At 36.8% G+C, this 18,918-nt stretch overlaps 1 protein-coding gene across 4 annotated transcripts in view; it reads right to left on the bottom strand.

Annotated features, from left to right (window-relative positions):
• Positions 1–18,918, bottom strand: part of tlk1a (tousled-like kinase 1a) — a 130,991-nt gene that overhangs the window by 54,813 nt on the left and 57,260 nt on the right. For 2 of the 4 annotated variants that reach the window (XM_039757608.1, XM_039757606.1), the window contains exons 2-3: positions 11,306–11,376; positions 1,596–1,667 (exon numbers count right to left, since the gene is read on the bottom strand). In XM_039757608.1, coding sequence (XP_039613542.1) covers positions 1,596–1,667; positions 11,306–11,371 — 138 coding nt within the window. In that variant the 5' untranslated portion in view covers positions 11,372–11,376. Of the gene's footprint in view, positions 1–1,595; positions 1,668–11,254; positions 11,377–18,918 lie in introns of all 4 variants that reach the window. The other 2 variants (XM_039757607.1, XM_039757605.1) reach the window with 1 other exon arrangement.

Consider the following 18,918-nt stretch of genomic DNA (forward strand, 5'->3'; position numbering starts at 1 on the left):
CCACTGCTACCAAAGAGAGGCAGACAGCACAGAAAATGGCGGTGTACCACAAAAAATAAAATGATGGAAAAAAAACACAAAACAAACATCCCTAACATGTTCAAAATGAAAATACATATATACATCATTAAAATGAATTCTGCACAGTTACATAAACTTCAAACAAAAGTTTATTTTGTCTTTCAAAAATAGCTATTTTTTTCCACAGTCAACACTGAAGAGTGCAATCAAACTACAGAACAGCAATCAGCCAAGAAGGAATAAACAGGACATTTTCAGCGCTTTTACATTTTTTACTGATAGATCTGGCTGAAATGAAATAAACATCATGGTGAAGTAAGAAGAAAACAACCAGTGCATAAAATGCCAAGATACACTTTTTATTCCCTTTGCACATGTTCTGACTGGCATCAGTTACTCTTCCAGCTGAGAGCATTCACACAGCCGATGCACCTACAGCAAGGTTCATGTGGGAGGAATACCCAGAAATGGATCAGTGGGAGCCAAACAGGCTACAGGACTTCACAAGACAGCATGGCTTGCTGTTGGAAACGACAGATTACCAGCCGCTGGACTACGTCAGGCTGCTCTCTCAGCTACTTTCAGACAAGACAAACAGGTATGCAGAGCAATTTTTTGAATCACAGGCTGGGCTTGCACCACATTCTCGTTGTTCAAAGTGGAAACCCCACAACAAAAGACGAGATGAAGGGCTTTGTGGCATTAAAAATAGAGATGGAACTAGTCTGGTGGTATAACTTCAGAGAGCATTGGTCCAAATGTGCTTTGTCCCCTGGTGGCTTTGGACAGGTTAAGCTGGGTGATAGGTACATGCTCCTGCAAAGTTTTATTCACTTCTGTGATAACCAGAGGCAAATCCCAACGGATGAGCCAGGCTATAACCCCATGTATAAAGTTCAGCCCCTGCTTGACGTTGTGGAACCAACATATAAACAATTTTATCAGCCTGGCCATGATTTGTCTGTGCATGAATCTATGACAAAATACAAGGGACGCCTTTTTTCTGCCAATATATGCCAGACAAGCCCACAAAGTATGGCATAAATGATTTTGTACTGGCAGACACAAACACTGGTTTCTGGCTGAAAGTAATTACATATACAGGAAAGTATTCTTTCAAAGAGAGAACTGTCCCTTGACAAGTCAGGTTGTGCTGGGGCTGCTTCAGGGCTATGAACATTTAGGTCATGTTGTGTACTTGGACAATGTTTATACAGGACCAGAATTGTTCATATTTTGCAGGACTTGGCTGTGTAACATGTATGTGATATGTATGTGAAATCATTAGTATGCAGGCTCATACAACATGCAAGACAGTAACATTTGTCAAAAGTAAATATTTTTTGTTGATTTGATATGTTAAGCCATTGCTGTGTGTCTTTTTTAAAGAAAAGTTAGTTTTTGGAAAAATATTCAGCCCTGGGAGAAAAGAAAAAACTAGCCCTAAAAGAGTTAGGTGTTTAAGACATTTAACATAAAGACATAAGTGTCATTGTTGCAATTTACTTTTAGGTTAACAACGTTCTCAAACACATGAAATAAAAAGCTTTATATAGGCACCTCTATTCTCTTACCTCTGATTCTTTGTCGCTTAAAGATCCAAGACTACCAAAGCTGTGATTGGAACATTCGTTGTTTGTCAAGGCCTGAAAATAAAAAAAGACATGCTGGTGAAAAGTATGTATGTAGAAGTGATGTACCAAAACGAAAATTGTAGGCCCAAGATGAATTTTAGAAAACACTAGGCCAAATACCTTTGTTTTCTCTCTCCCATTTATTGATTGCCATTTGTTTTTGTATCACTGTAGGCTACCCAAATTAAAACAACTTCAAACTATATTAAAAAAAAATATTATTGAAATCAACCTTTCAAGGAGGGCATATTTAAAATTTGAAGCGACATTATGTATGCAGGAATCAGGAACTGACGAATTATAAATGGATAGGTTAGCCTAATTAGCTGCCAGCTTTGCAAATTTGGTACTCGAGCCTGCTTTCTGAAAGCCCAGCTTTACATATGAAACTTACTATTGTAATGTTTATTTCTAAAATGTTATACAGTACATGAGAACATTGCATTCTTCTACCACAATACAAGCACAGTCGTCATCTCAGGAAAAAATATTTTGGAAAATAGATGATTTTTTTAAAGGATTAATCATATCGATGTGTGGTCTTTTCCCAATTTGACCAAAATAAAGTGAAAAACTGCATTAATATTGTATTCTCCAATTTTGTTTGCAGACTTAATTTAGACATACAGTAATCCCTCCTCGATCACGGGGGTTGTGTTCCAGAACCCCCCGCGATAGATGAAAATCCACAAAGTAGAAACCATGTTTGTATAGTTATTTTTATATATTTTAAGCCCTTATAAACTCTCCCACACTGTTAACATTATTAGAGCCCTCTTGACATGAAATAACACCATTTAGTCAAAAGTTTAAACTGTGCTCCATGACAAGACAGAGATGACAGTTCTTTCTCACAATTAAAAGAATGCAAATATATCTTCTCTTCAAAGGAGTGTCTGCATCAGGAGCAGATAATTTCAGAGAGAGAGAGAGCTCGCTCGCAAAGAAAAGCAAACAATCAAAAAATCAATACGCGTGCTTTTAAGTTTGCAGAAGCACCGCAATAAAGCGGCATTTTTTAGATGAGCGTCCGTATCTTCTAAGCAAACAGCCTGTGTGCAAACAGCCCCTCTGCTCACATCCCCTCCGCCAGGCGCAGAGAACGTTAGAGAGAGAGAGAGAGAGAGAGAGCGTGTGATTAAAGCAAACAATCAAAAAATCAATAAGTGTGCTTTTGTGCTTTTAAGTATGCGGAAGCACAGAGATAAAGCGGTCCGTATCCACTAGGCAAACGGCCTCTGTGCAAACAGCACCTCTGCTCACACCCCCTCCGTCAGGAGCAGAGAATGTCAGAGAGGGTGAGAGAGAGGCAGAGACAAGCAAACAATCAAGCACCGCACGGAAAGCATATCTTATAGCATTGAGGAGTTTTAGTTAATATGTAATACATGCTCTGATTGGGTAGCTTCTAAGCCATCCGCCAATAGCGTCCCTACACATATGTTTCCCATGCGGTGTTTCGCACACTTAAAAGGTCTAGCAGCACGTATTGATTTTTGATTGTTTGCTTTTCTCGGTCTCTCTCACCCTCTCTGACATTCTCTGCTCCTGACGGAGGGGGTGTGAGTAGAGGGGCAGTTTGCACAGAGGCTGTTTGCCTAGAGGATATAGATGCCCCTCTCAAAAATGCTGAAAGACTACCTTCACATTGCTCCCTTTATCGTGGTGCTTCTCATACTTAAAAGCCCAACAGCCCTATTGTTTTTTGATTGTTTGCTTTTCTCTCTCTGACATTCTCTGCTCCTGACGCACACTCCTGAGGAAGAGAAAACATTATTATTTAACTCACAGATATCAAGGACTATGTTTTGAGTTGATCATGCTGCAGAGAGCTATATGATTTATTCCTCATTTATGCAGAAAAGGAGTTGGGCTGTGTGCACAGCATTAAGGGACTAACTTTTATCATTTATAGGAAAGGCTGACCTCTGATACTATCAGAGGACCCAGTGAAGAATGTAAGATCTTAATGGACTATACGAATATTTAAATTGATTCTAAGTGTGTATAATTAGAAGGGTGTATTCCTTGGGAATGCAAATGGCTGTTTGTTTCATGTTTTAGGACATTCCAGTATGTCATAAATTAAGATTTAACCTTAAGCTATGTATAACCTCAGAATGAACTGCTAGGGGTTTTTTTTCCTTTTCTAGGATATAAAAGAGAGAACGGGTTTACTTTGGAGATTCTGCTAAAACCCAAATCAGTCGACTGAGTTGGAAAGAGGCAGTCTCACATTTTTTCTACTCACCAAGAATTAAGAATAAAGAAATTATTTTTACTTTAATTGGGTTTAAGTTTTTCCGTTGTTTACGACTTCAGCGCTCACACTCCTTTGAAGAGGAAGATATGTTTGCATTCTTTTAATTGTGAGAAAGAACTGTCATCTCTGTCTGGTCATGGCACAGTTTAAACTTTTGACTAAAGGGTGTTCTTTCATGTCTAGAGGTCTCTAATAATGTTAAAACAGGTATTTAGAAGGTAAACAGGTTTTCTATGCTCTAACTGCAAAAATACTAGATTTATAAATAAAGAACCCTACTTCGTGGAAATTAATTTATCGCGGTTGAGTCTGAAACGGATTAACCATGATAAACGAGGGTTTACTGTATAACTGTGCGGAGAATATTTATAAACAGTGTGGGAGAGTTTAAGGGCTTAAAATACAGTATATAAAAATAACCATACAAACATATGGTTTCTACTTCGCGGATTTTCACCTATTGTGGGGGGTTCTGGAACGCAACCCCCGCAATCGAGGAGGGATTACTGTATATATAGATATCAGTCGGAGAGGAATGAACAATCCACCCAGGGAAATGGGGTCAGATTTTAAACTTTTTCTGACAAGGGAGAAGACAGAGCTTTTTCACAAGCTAAAAATCCACTTTACTTTCAAATCTGGCAACAAACCTGCCACCTGAAAAAACTAAGAGTACTAAGAGTACTGTACATCCAGAAAGGGATGACTGAAAAGTTTTAATTTGCTATAAATATGCAATATACAGAAATGCAGAAGAATGAGCCAGTGGTGTCCTGAATAATATATTATCTGTCGGGCACACCCCAGTTTGTGAAACTCAAGGACTGTTTCATACAGATGTGACCAACACTGGATCACGACAAGGAACAGTCATGTCTTCCTTTTTTTTTTACTTTGTATACCTCAGACTATAAAAACAACATAACCAGACTAAATCAGCTAGTTCTTCTCGATCTGTGGGGGACTGTCATGTGTTACTGTGTGTCAGAAAGGCCTCTACCTTGCTCTTATAAGCCATCTTGACAGTTTTGATGCCTCTCTGCAGATTTGCTCTTGCTGCCCTGTACTGGGCCGTATCCCCTGACTTGAACGTTAAATCTCAGGTTCTGAACAGCGACTGAACTTCACTGTTGTTCAGTGGTTTTTGGTTCAGGTAGACCCATGTGTGTAAGCATGCTTCAAGTTGGAAGAAACATGGTCCAGCATGTTCTTGCCACCTGGTGGAAAATATATTGCACAATTTTGGGGAGCAGAGTCTTTAGGCATGCTAGTTTAAAATCACCAGCTACAGTGTGTACTCTGGATAAAAACTGACACAATAAGCCTATTGATCATATTATGTAGAAGGTGAGAGGTAAGCTAATGTTAGCTTTATGAGGGATATAAACAGCAACAGTGATCACTACTGTAAGCTCCCTTGTCAGATAGAAACGTCAGCTTAAAACTTAAAACAATCTTACTGTTGGTATACCAGTCATTGATTATGTACACGCAAATACATTTTCTCTTGCCAGTCTCTCCATTCCTGTCAAAGCGTTAGATGGTATGGCCTGCCAGCTGTCCTACAGTGTTCAGAATAAGCAGCTGCGGCCAGGTTTCCGTAATGATCACAACACAACATTCAAAGACATAGAAGTTTGCAGCCATCAATAATTTGTCTAATTTGTGCATGATCTGGTGTTTGTGAGGAAGACTCTCTGTATCAAGGGTTTATGCAGCTGCTTCATTAGTCTAACCAGTATAGAGGTCTGCATTCCCGCAGGATAACTGTGGGACTCACTGAACCCAATGCAATTGTTTGCAAAGCAGGACTTATTTTCAGTACCACAGGTCGTCAACACCTGTGTGCAGGTGGGAGCTAGAGTCTGGGGAATTAAAATTACTTTAAAAGAGAACGTACAGTACATTCATTTGCCTAAGCAGTTTGGATGCATTCATATACTGTCTTGTGCACAGCCTTCGCAAGTTTGCAGAGGCCGGAGACAGCCTTACATCCACAGTGGTGGACACAGCATTAAAACAGGAGAGTACAAGACTGCAAAACTCAGTAAGGGGAAGTCTGACATTTTGCAATCATTTTCTATTGTTAACCATTTGCTGTTTGCTTGCTGCGATAAATGTGCTGACATACAGTGGAAACAAGTCGGACACATCAGGTTTAAAGCACAACACGTGCAGAAGGGAAGGGTCAAACTAAGCTGACATTCTTGTCAAACCTATCAAAAGTAACAACTACTGCAAAAGCAAACCACTGGACAAATGCGTGGATTTTGTTGGCAAGAATATAACGCCTTATAACAAAGTCTGATGTCAGTGTTTAACATGGCAGCCAGAACTGGAAAGTCTGAAGTTTAAAGAGATACTGCCCGATCCAACGACTGTATCGGGGCACGTGGTAGAAAAACCCCAAAAACTAAGAAGAGATATTGCACGTGACATGCTAAAACTCCTCTTTCATATTTGTTACCATCCGTTATAGTAACGAGAACTACAATCTTGTGTCAAGGGTGCTTTTTTGAGACCGTTTGACCCTGTTTTTCAATCAAAAAATTAATGATATTAGAGATAACATAGTATATCTCCCCAACACTGCAGAACCTCCAAAGCCCCGGTACTCCATTATAAACAAATTAAATGCTTTCACCAGGATAGATTTACCTGAATTACATAGTATAATCTCTCAACTGAAACCCTCCACCTGCGTCCTTGACCCAATACCAAAAAGGTTTTTCAAAGAAGTATCAGGCGTGCTAATTGACAATATTCTTAACATAGTAAATTCGTCATTAGATATGGGGGTCTTCCCAGACTGTCTTAAGACTGCTGTAGTTAAACCCCTGCTCAAGAAAAATAATCTTGACCCCTCTGCTTTTGAAAATTTTAGACCCATCTCTAACCTGCCCTTCTTAAGTAAAATTCTAGAGAAGGCAGTCATTATGCAGTTAAATGACCACCTCAAACATGCTATTCTTGATAAATTTCAGTCAGGCTTCAGAATAAATCGCAGCACAGAAACTGCACTCGTTAAAGTAGTAAATGACTTGCGGGTAAATACAGACAGAGGCCATTTATCTGTTCTTACCCTCTTAGATCTGAGTGCCGCATTTGACACCATTGTTCACAATATTCTTAGAAATCGTCTTAGTCAATGAGTGGGCCTCTCTGGCTGTGTCTTAAATTGGTTTGAATCCTACCTGGCAGGTAGAAAATTATTTGGGAGTTGTGGTAATCACATCTCAGACACACAGGATATCCGATATGGTGTTCCACAAGGCTGTATCCTGGGTCCGCTGCTGTTCTCAATCTATATGCTTCCGTTAGGTCAGATTATCTCAGGTTACAACGCGAGTTACCACAGCTATGCTAATGACACACATAATTATCAATAGCACCTGATGACTGCGACTCACTCGATTCACTAACACAATATCTTACTGGTATTTCTGAATGGATGAATAGTAATTTTCTCAAACTAAATAAAGAGAAAACTAAAATTTTAATAATTGGCAATAATGGATTCAATGAGGTTATCAGAAATAAACTTGATGCATTAGGATTAAAAGTTAAAACAGAAGTAAAAAACTTAGGGGTAACTGTTGACTGTAATCTGAATTTTAAATCACATTTTCATCAGACCACTAGGACAGCATTTTTTCACTTAAGAAACATAGCAAAATTAGACCTCATATCATTGAAAGATGCTGAGAAATTCACGCTTTTGTTTTCAGTCGACTAGATTACTGTAACGCACTCCTCTCAGGACTACCCAAAAAAGACATAAATCACTTGCAACGAGTGCAGAATGCAGCTGCTAGAATCCTAACTAGGAAAAGAAAATCCGAACACATTTCTCCAGTTTTGATGTCACTACACTGGTTGCCTGTGTCATTCAGGATTTACTACTGGAATAGCCTGCCAATAGGAATTCCCCAGGCTAATACAGTGGAGCACTTAAAAAAAACTGCTGAAAACACATTACTTTAACATGGCTTTCTCCTAACTTCACTTTAACTTAATACTGATACTCTGTATGTTCAATTCATCATAATAACTATTCATAATGGCTCCAAAATCCGTACTGACCCCAACTCTCTGTTCTGTTTCTTTTTCCGGTTTCTTTGTGGTGGCGGCCTGCGCCACCACCACCTACTCAAAGCATCATGATGTTCCAACATTGATGGACTGAAAGCCAGAAGTCTACGTGACCATCATCATCGAGTCCTTCCATGAGAACCCTAAATACAAAGAGGACTGTTTAGATTTATGTTAGGTAGATTGCCCAGAGGGGACTGGGCAGTCTCTTGGTCTGGAATCCCTACAGATTTTATTTTTTTTCTCCAGCCTCTGGAGTTTTTTTTTTTCTGTCCACCCTGGCCATCGGACCTTATTTATTCTATGTTAATTAATGTTGACTTATTTTTATTTTTTATTGTGTCTTCTATTTTTCTATTCTTCATTTTGTAAAGCACTTTGAGCTACATTTTTTGTATGAAAATGTGCTATATAAATAAATGTTGTTGAATCAAGCACGATTAAAACAGGTAAAAACATTTGTGCTTTAATCTGTGGATAAACATAAGAGTTTTGCAATTGGCTTCTACTGTCCAAGCAAACAATCACTGCAGACATGAACCCTAATCTAACCCTAAGCCTAACCCTACACCAGATTAAACCATAGTGTCCACATTCTTGACATGATTCTCTCATGTGCTTTTGCACCAGCAGTGACAGAGTGGTAGCACTGCTGCCATGTAGTAAAGTGGTCATGGGTTCACGCACCGGGTCCTCACTGCATGCAATGTGCTTTGAGAATTTCAGAAAAGCACTATTTAAATGTAATGAATTATTATTAAAGCACCAAACGTTGCACAGATTCTGGCTAATGTAAAAATGTTAGTCAGGTATTTCACACATACTGGATAGCAAGGCAAGCTCACAAGGTCACTCAAACAGTCTATGGAGACGAGATGTAACTCTAATTTCGATACACTGGATTCAGCAAATTAACGACTAGCCTCATCAACATAAAATACTTACAACTGTGGTCTCTCTTTTCAAACCATTAAAATATGTGAAGGCCTTTTTGGAATTAGATATTACGACATTTGTAAGAACTTAAACTTTTCAGCGACAACTATTCAGGTGCTCTACAAAATAGCAGCATTTCTTAGCCCAAAACTTCTTATTTTTATGATCAGATTTTATTAAGTAAAAGGCATAATGACAGGATATAATCAATAAAACAGACATAACATACAAAGGAACCCAAAGCTTCTATGTCTATGTTTTATATAAGCCGATCGCAAAAGGCGCAGGAACAAGAAGAGATTTGTAATAATCTCACCTTAATGCGACTGCATAAAATCAAAGACGGCAGTGAAGTTCACTTGACAGCTGTTAGTTAGCGGCCTCTTTTCTGAGAGAGCCAGCGGGTAGATGTGGAGATGCCTGTACACTCACAGTGCTTTGCTTGGTTGCAGTGTGCTGGCATTGATAACAAAAACTGTGAGCTGTGGAGTGTTTAACAGTAATATGCCTACTAGAAAAGCTTATGTTTTAAGTTAAAATTATATGTGCAACTTGTATGTGGATAGCACCTACCTTCCGTGTCCGTCAATTATTAATATTGCTCATACTTTGATTTCCTTACGAAATAGTAAGCAGTTGTCTACTTATAAAGCTTCAATAAAACACGTTGCTTACACTGCTCTTATATTCCTTTCTGTGAAAAAGTGCACACTTATTAAATTATTAAAGTTGCATTGAAAGATCTGTAATAAAATACTAACAAAAGCAGAATAATTGCAAAAAAGTGAAAAGAATAACTGGGCTAAAGAAGAGAAATCTTCAACCGCTTTCTTGTACTTAAAAAGTTAAACAAACTTATCAAAATGCCTTTTTGTCCTTAATGGTTACAGAAACAATGCGTTTCTGTGGGCGGGAGCAGGACAGCTTGAGATGGAGTACTGCGGGAGCAGTTTGGCCTGAGTTTTAAAAGAAATCAGTCCCATGCAGACCTCTAAACCAGTAGGCCCACCCAGCATCCTCATTTCTGCTTGCGCTCCCGCCGCCATCTGAACCACCTCTCAGACGTGATGATAATTCAGGAAGTCCCTGGAGGTCTCACTATATTGGTATGTTGTGGATCAGCTGGTAACCGTTAGTAATATTCATATATGGCATCATATTCCAATATTTAGCAAGTCCATATGACTATACAAATCCATCTCAGCACACCTCTCACATATACACACATTAACACAACCAAGCACCGAAACAGAGAGCCAAGAGCCATGCACATCACCACTGTGGCAGAAAGCTGCCAAAAATAAAATCATCCGTCCTTCATAAAAAGCACCACCAAAGACAGAAGAGGATTTTATGTAAAAGGTGTCCAGTTTTAATAAGTTAATGGATAGTTAATAAATTCAAGTTAAAGAAGATTTGTAGAATATTCAGTATATATGTTTGTGCTTCAAGACAGAACACATTCTTAAATCAATCATGTATCTTGCAGTCAAGGGCATCAAAATCCTGGCAATATGGTAATATACAACAGAAAATTAGTTCACCTAAAATATTGGTTAACAGTGTAGAAACAGTGTAGAAACTTTTGCAACAGTTGAAAATGTAAAGTACTTGGCTTAAATCATTTCTACTTTTCAAGGAGATCTTACATTAATAAGAAAATCACTTTCCAAATACCTCTTTATTTCAGCGTGAAGAGACTTGTTCTTTCAAGTGTCCCAACACTTTTCATATAAGATCATTTAACAAAGGTTCTGTTTACTGCACATTCTGTTAAAACAGAAACGCAATAAGGACTTCAGTATCTGCAAACTAAGTCCTTATTGCCAAATACGCCAATTCACAAGCTGATGGAATGAAAGAAACTTTCATTCTTTCAACCTTAACTACAGCATAATCGCCGAGATTCCATGTTGAGTTATGCCAGCCTAAATAAAACTGTGTGCATTTAAAACTACTTAACCTATGTGCAAAGTCATGCTAAAGAAATTTTAGAACTAAAATTAACCAAAATTCACCCAAGATGAAAACTAAAAGAAATCCAAAAATATTTCCTGTAGTACATAAGTAATTAAAGTCTATCTAATTTAAAGAGTGCAAAGCTTGGAGTTAAATTGTGTTATAAATGCCATTTTCATTTATTTGTATTTGATTTCCCTTTTAAATAAGTTCTTCAAATATTAAAGCTGTCAAAATGTTCAGGCTTAAATTATTCCACCAAAAGCTATTTATTTATCTGATGAGGCAAGTGAAAAGAGCACTGCTTAGAATTTGACCTTGATCCATGCATACATTAAGGCACACTTACCTTAGCACCAACACTCCCACTCCCAGTGCTCCCTCCAGTGCTTCCACTCACCCCCCCAGTGAATCTGGCTTCTAGCAGTTCTTGTCTTCTGGGATCAAGGCTGTGAAGTTCATCCATGGCACCTAATTTGTGATAATGAACACAGTAAATAAGTGTTAACAACTGAAGATCAATACAAAAAAAATCCCTTAATGATCAGTTAAGGGACAACAGTATAACAAACTTAAATATTTTAAGAAAAACTGATAGCAACGAAAAAATTGTTTCTCTATTTACTTATTTTCTAAGGCATCTGATGATTCATTTAACCTGTTGACCAAACTGGCTTACAGCAGTAAAAGTGTAGAAATGTATCATCAATATAAGCATTTTTTAAACACTTTTTTATTACTAAATGCTAGCAGTTGGGTATAATAATTAAATGGTCATCTGCTTTAAGATATTATAATTAATGCTTATGGAAGATGAACCGACTGTTCAGTATATCATACAAAAACAAGTCACCTCTTACAAAATGCCCAAAAACTCAACTCTTTAATGGTTGTTCCATGTATTATTTAGACACAGATGCAAATTCTTCCTACTTTATTTTAATACTTTTAAAATACTTCTAAAATTCAAAAACATTTAAAAAGTATTCAAAAAATTTCAACCTGTTTTTTTCCCTAACATAATTATGAAAGAACTAATTGCAAAATCCAACTAGTAAGAATTAATAAATGCACACTACTGATTTGTCATTTTATATATGTTTTCCAACATGCACCACACCATGTATGATTTGAGAGACCGTCTGATTTACTGCTCCCACTCATAAGGATGTGGTTTGAAATGCATTGTAAATTTGGAAAGATTAATAAACTATTAAGTATTTCACAAAGTACCTTAATGATTTTATGCCTTTCCCAATAGTAATGTCTCTCTCCCAGGAGAATGTTTGCTTTGTGTTATTGTAAACCCTGTGATGTTTACAGCTTTCATTGTGTTGCTCCATTATACCAACAAAATAATAATAAGCAGCATTTTTTCCAAACTGATAACTAGATGCTCTCCTTCAAACATATTTTGCAATACCTTACTAATTTTGATATCCAAGCACAAATAGATTGCATCTGCTGCAGCCCTGTAACAATTAACACATGAAACAGTAAAATACACATTTTTATTTATAAATGATGCAAAGTGTCTCAAAAACAAAAAGCCAAGACTCTAATTAACTGTGCCATGAATGGTGGAGTGCTCAGACTAGAATCACCTGATAGCATCATTCTGAGCTAAGGGAAACCAGGTAGCACAAGCACAGCACAGAGGGTATAATGATTTCAGTATACTGACGGTGCCACTGTGAATGACAATGAAGTGCTCCTTCAAAACAGTCAAACAGGCTATAGGCAAATCAACCTAAAAATGCAGTTTCTCAAAAGATAACCTTAACTGTCCGTTTTCCTTTCTGAACAAATTTTAGGCTTAAATTCATTTAATGCCAGATGTATGATAAAAATCAGTATTATCCTAAAACCCTAAACAGAGCCAAGAGGTTGCAAATTAAATTAAATTACTGAATATAGTGCTTAAAAAAAAAAGTCAGAACACACACACACACACACAGATTAGAAACAGGCAACATTGCTGCTATGGTGCTATAAAGCCTAACACTCCTGCTCCTCAAACAACATTCTGTCCCTTGACAAAAGGTCTAAGAAATCAGCTCCTTACAGACAGCATTAAAATGTGTGAAGACCCAATGATACACCAAAATTCATGTAATAATTTAGTTTACTACCAAAAAAAAAGGCTCCAAAATGCCTGTATGGGAAGTGAAATGTATTTAAATTCTTTACATTCATTTAGCCTTCCTGTTCTCCAATATTAAAAATGCACAATATATTTAGAAAAGGTCACATATCATATACCATTCTTTGCGACTTTACCTAGCAGAAAATAATACTACATTACTAAAATTATATTGAGTTTCACTGCTTTATATCAGAGTGCAAAATTTGTGTGTAGGGTAGGTTATTCAGTACAGTTACAGAATCATTCAAGGGACTGATGAGAATATTAATAGTACCATGGAAATGAAAGACTGTCCCATTTATATCAAGACATATGGGTATGAAGTACTGTACAAGATCAGACCACGCAGTACTATAAAGCCCACTCTTGATGTCATCCAAGTAACTCCTAATTTAGGACGTGATTCAGCACAAATCCATGTAAACGGAATCATTTTTATAGCATCATTGTACAGCATGCACCATCTCAAAATAATGCGCTGTCTGACAAGACTTCTGGATATGGAGAGTTTAGCCACAAAATCAGCTCTTATTTTCTGAATTCAGTTGTGGTATGACAAACACAAATTATAACACAGTTAAGTCTCTTCTGCTTGCAGTCTATAACACCTGAATTCCTATTTTCCTTAGAATTGCATTCTATGCATCATAATTACGAGAGAACACTCATTGGTTTGTGTATGCGGCAGCTGACAGTTTGCCCCTTTGATATAAAACAAAATCAAACCCATTTGATTCACCCATAGGGCAGCAAGTTAAAAGACTATACAAAGAATTGTAACCAGTGCAGAACAAAATTTACGGTTCTAAGTTTATTTAGGGAAGAGATATGTGGGGAAGTGGTTAATTTATACCAAAGACTGAGAAGGGTAAGATCAGGAGCATCTTGAGCATAGCCAAGAGCATTGGATCAAAAATCTGCACTTTTTGGAAAAATTACCAAAGTAGAAACCAGTCACATACTGTATGCATTACTTTAAACACCGTTGGTGTGGAAGGCAAGAATTTATTTATTTATTTTTTTTTTTTTTAAACACTAAGCTCCTGCACAACCAGACGAACAGAAGTTTTATGCCCTATATTAAAGTGCATTTTTATAATTAAACTAACTTAACTGTTCATTTTTTTATTAACATTTACCTATTTGGCTGATGCTAGTGCTGGGCAGTATAACCAAAATTCTATATCATGGTATTTTTCAAAATACCGGTTCACTGTATTCAACGGTATTTTTCTCCCATGCATGAGTGGATGTTAATCACATTTTCCACTGCAATTACTGCAGAACACTGGCTAAGAATAACCTATTCCACTGTCATGAGCATTGTACAAAAAAACATTTTAATGTGCACGCAAGTATTAATACAAGATTGCATAGCCCCATAAAGTGATAGTTTTCAAGGGGGTGGCACTAATGAAGAGAAGGAATCACATTGTGTGACAGTTGCAGTCAAAATATAGAACCCTTTTATTGAACAACATATTTTCAACCGTCCAAAGAGGCATTTAGACTTCGTAAAATATTCAGAGGTGCTTGTCAAAAGTTGTACTGCACTGAACATGTCTTAGAAAAGGAATAAGTAGTGAATATTTTTTGTAAACCAACTGCACTTTCTATTAATGTTAATCTCTGTCCAATGACACAGTGACTCTTTAAAAAAACTTGACCATCATTAAACTGCATAATATTTAAACTAATAAAAAATAAAATAATAGTGCAACTTCCAGTAATACTACTATTACTTCAAGCCCAGGTGCATCATACAGTATTCACCAAATAAAAAAAAAATTAAAAAAAGTGCAACTTGCTGAGACAACTGAACCATCATTAAGACAAAACGCATTAATATGGACCTTGTTTCATGCTAAACTATACACACAAATAATAAAACTGCAACTTGCATTTATAATACTATTGTGGTATAGCACTACAGAAGTGTATTAAGGCCACAGTGAAGAAAAAAAACTATATGTCAACAATATGTCAATATATCAACATGCCGAATTTATTCTCAGTTTATTTTGTCATTAAAGTAGAATGTCGTAAACTAAACTTCATCCCAAAATCAATGTTTAATTTACTAGATATTCTGAAACCCCGTAATAAGTAGCACATTAAAGGCTTTGTGTTAAGTGTTCCCCGACCCAGTTTTTAATCGCTACTCGCTTCTTAAACGGACTTCCTCCACACTAAGAGGTGGTGCAGGCAGGAATCGCTGCACAGAATACATTCACTTCATGATATTCCTGCTCTCTGAAAATTTGGAATGTTAAGATATATACTTGACATTTTCATGATGACATGTATTAAAGCAGGTAAACATGCATGGTAGTGAGGCGGTAGTGCTGCTTCCTCGCAGTAAGGGGTCCCCAGGTGTACGTTCAGTGTAGAGAACTTTATGGCAGGTGTGACGAGGCTTCAAAAAAAACTGGATGTATGAATGGTTATTGCACAGGTTTAACTTAACACGGAGTGTTCAAAACTTTTAAAAAAAATCTTCATTATACATATTTAATTATGCCATCCATTCAGGATTGTGCCCATCCCAGCAAACACTGTGTGCGAGGCAGAAGCAAATCCTGAACGACAGCACATCGCAGGGTGAATACAAGCAATACATACACTAGCAGGGTCAATACAGCATAACAAAACTCCATATCCTACATGACTTTGAAAGGAAAATGAAGCAAGCCGAGTAAATCCACCAGAAAATCTTCAAAGCAGGGAACACCCGGGACCCCTTTTCTGTGAGGCAGTAGTGCAACCTTCATGCCACCATGACCATACATGATTAATACATGCTTTAATGCATTTCATCATGAAAATTACATCAAATATTTATCTTCGCATTCTAATTTTTCAAGGAGCAGGAATGTAATGAAATTAATGTATTCTGTGTACTGCCTGCGCCTCTTCTTAGTGCAAGAGGAAGTCAGTTTAAGAGGCAAGTAGTGATTAACATGGCTCGGGGAACACAAATCATTTAATGTGCTACATTTTGAAAAAAAATCTAGTAAATTAAATATTCATTTTAAGATGAAGTTCAGTTTATGATGTTCTACTTTAATGACAAATTACGAAAAATAAAATCAACATGTCGACTTTAATCTCGACATAAACAGCGAAAATAGAGTAGAAATGTCGAGAATAAAGTCAACATGTCATCACACTATTACACAGTACCCAGGTACATTACACAGTATTGAAAAAAATAAAACAAGTACAACTTGGCTTGCAGTATTTACCCAGTAGTACAGGAACAGTATTCACACAGTTGAACATAATGGTCCACATCCGACCTTTTAAATCCAAAGTATCTCCAGACAACAGATGGGACTCCTTTTTCCACCAAAAGTTCTTCTGTGTCATCATGTTCAACTTTATCATCTGCTACAGCTTCAGTTTCGGAATGTTCTCTGTCCATTTTTACAGCGCAATACCTCCACTACCACATGTACTCGGTTGCATGCTTGTTTAGCGGTGTAGCAGAGAAAAAGGTCCCCCTTAAAACAGTTTCCCGGTGCGCCACGTTCCAAACATTGTTTGGGCAATTTAAACCGGTCTCATGATATTGATTTTTCTTATACCACAACAAAAATAAAAAAACGATTTTTGATATTAACTGGTATATCGCCCAGCACTAGCTGATGCCTTTACCCAAGGTGACTTACAACATTTATGATCCAATTTGCTACATTTCTTTTGGTTTGCCACTTGGAGGACAGGCAGGTCAAGTGACTTGCAAATGGTCACACTGCATCAGTAACAGGAAATAAACCCACAACCTCAGGGCTTGAAGTCCACCATACTACCTGCATATTAACAAAATTAAATTCTGTAGGCTTAGCATTTATTTGTTTTACAAAAGATGCATTTGCTGTTAACAAGCTTATTATTTACTAAGCAGTAACTTCAAATTCTTCATCTACTTTTTTTTTTTCAATTAAAAAATGTAAGCTGATACACTTAAAACAAGCACAGTGTCCAAACAAACTAAAAAGATCTGTATTTAACGTAACTTTTCTTGCTGTTTAACTGCACAGGACAATGACTCCTCTCCAATTTCTCTGTTGACCTTTACTCCACTTTAATAACGTAAAAGCTAATTACTCCAATTGCCTCTCTCGCTCTGCTATACAGAAGAGTCCACACTGCTTTAAAAAAAAAAAAAAAAACCTTCAACTTGCTGCTTTATTTAGGCACTGGCTGTAATATCTTCTGTAAAGGACCACTGCAACTAAAAATTACAGCTTTCGTGATCGGCCAATTTACTGATCACAGATTGAATCTTTTTAAATTAAAATCATTCAGTTTTGATCATCTACCTTTCAATTGGAGCATCCATATACAATACATAAAGTTGGGAATCTTTACCTAGCAAAAGAAAATGCATATCAAGCTCAACCAAAAACTAAGTACAAATGCAGCAGGTTTGCTGAAGAGAAACAAAAAGACAAAATGTAGGATACACTGCACAGGAAGGATAAGAACATTACTGTACCACATTTAAACAAAAAAAAAAAACATTAACAAAAAATTCAACTTGGAGAGTAAATCTTTCATTGAAGAGGGATAGGATACAACAGCTCAGAAAATCTTCATATTTCCCAGTATATAATTTCACATAATACATGATCATTCTATTCTTAAAGTGAAGTTCCAAACACACTGATTCCTGAACAATAATAAATAGCATCAACATGTAAAATTTTAATTAAATGAATAATTTTATTCTAGTGTACACTAAGTTTATAGTAAGTTCTAAATACACAATGTATCCTATATTTCACTTAAGTATTTTTGATTGGTAAGCACAAATATAAAGCTACATTACCACCTACCCACTACAACAGTGTTTCTCCCCACCCACTGGATGTTAACATTTGATTTAAATGAAATTAAAATTCTGAATTTTTTGTTATATACCCAACAGAGTTTATTCTTTTAAAGTATTTTGAGTAACTCACAGTTGCTTTGTTTCCTTGTGCTTTTCCTAAACTTATTTTTATTTGGCATTTAGCATGTCTGCTAAACTGGCTGTCAAAAGTAGGGTGACAGCCTTACTGGATAGAACACCTGATACATTTACAATACATGGGCGCATACATTATTAACCTTGGGTACTAATTTGATTCCATTATGTGTAATTTGTCTGTGATACTCAGGTGTGTGCTGGATTACTCAGAGAAAAGTTGGGTTTATAAAAAAAAAAAAATACTTAAAATATGCTTTACCGATTCAATGTTGTCCAGTTGTAAATGAGCACAGTAGCATGTGTACGACATAAAATTGTCAAAGGCTGGTTTCAGTATTGTTCTAATTGAAAATCAGAATGATTTGTCACAAAACCCACAAATTAATGTTCCTATTACATTCACAATAGAAATTTCACAATATAGTAACTATTGAGCATACATTCATAAATTTAACAGGAGTGTAAAAAATGTGTACACCAGCTGTAAATGTTTCCCTTGCAAGAATTCTCCATCAAATAAACCTAAAATAAAAAGAAGACCTGAAATAAAACAGATTGAAGGAAGAGCTCATTCCAATTCACTCCAATACAAATGTCAATCGATCAATGATGAAGACGACAAACCAATCTTTCTCTTGCACCCCTAATTACAACAAATAGTAACTCTTGGCAGAAAAGCTGATAACATTTTCCTCGCACAGATGATCATGTATTCTCAAGTTAGAATAAACTGAGTGAGACAGAGATGGGTTGGGAGCATGCACTGATGCAGTATGTTGCTGCACCCACCACACCTCAGGATCCCAAATTAGGACCAAAGTGCAGCTGTGCAATGGGTGATACCTTACCATCACACTAGTTCAAATGGAACAGCGGTTTTATTTAAACAGTG

This window comes from Polypterus senegalus, chromosome 6 (assembly GCF_016835505.1).
Source record: "Polypterus senegalus isolate Bchr_013 chromosome 6, ASM1683550v1, whole genome shotgun sequence".
NCBI classification, from domain to species: Eukaryota; Metazoa; Chordata; class Cladistia; order Polypteriformes; family Polypteridae; genus Polypterus; species Polypterus senegalus.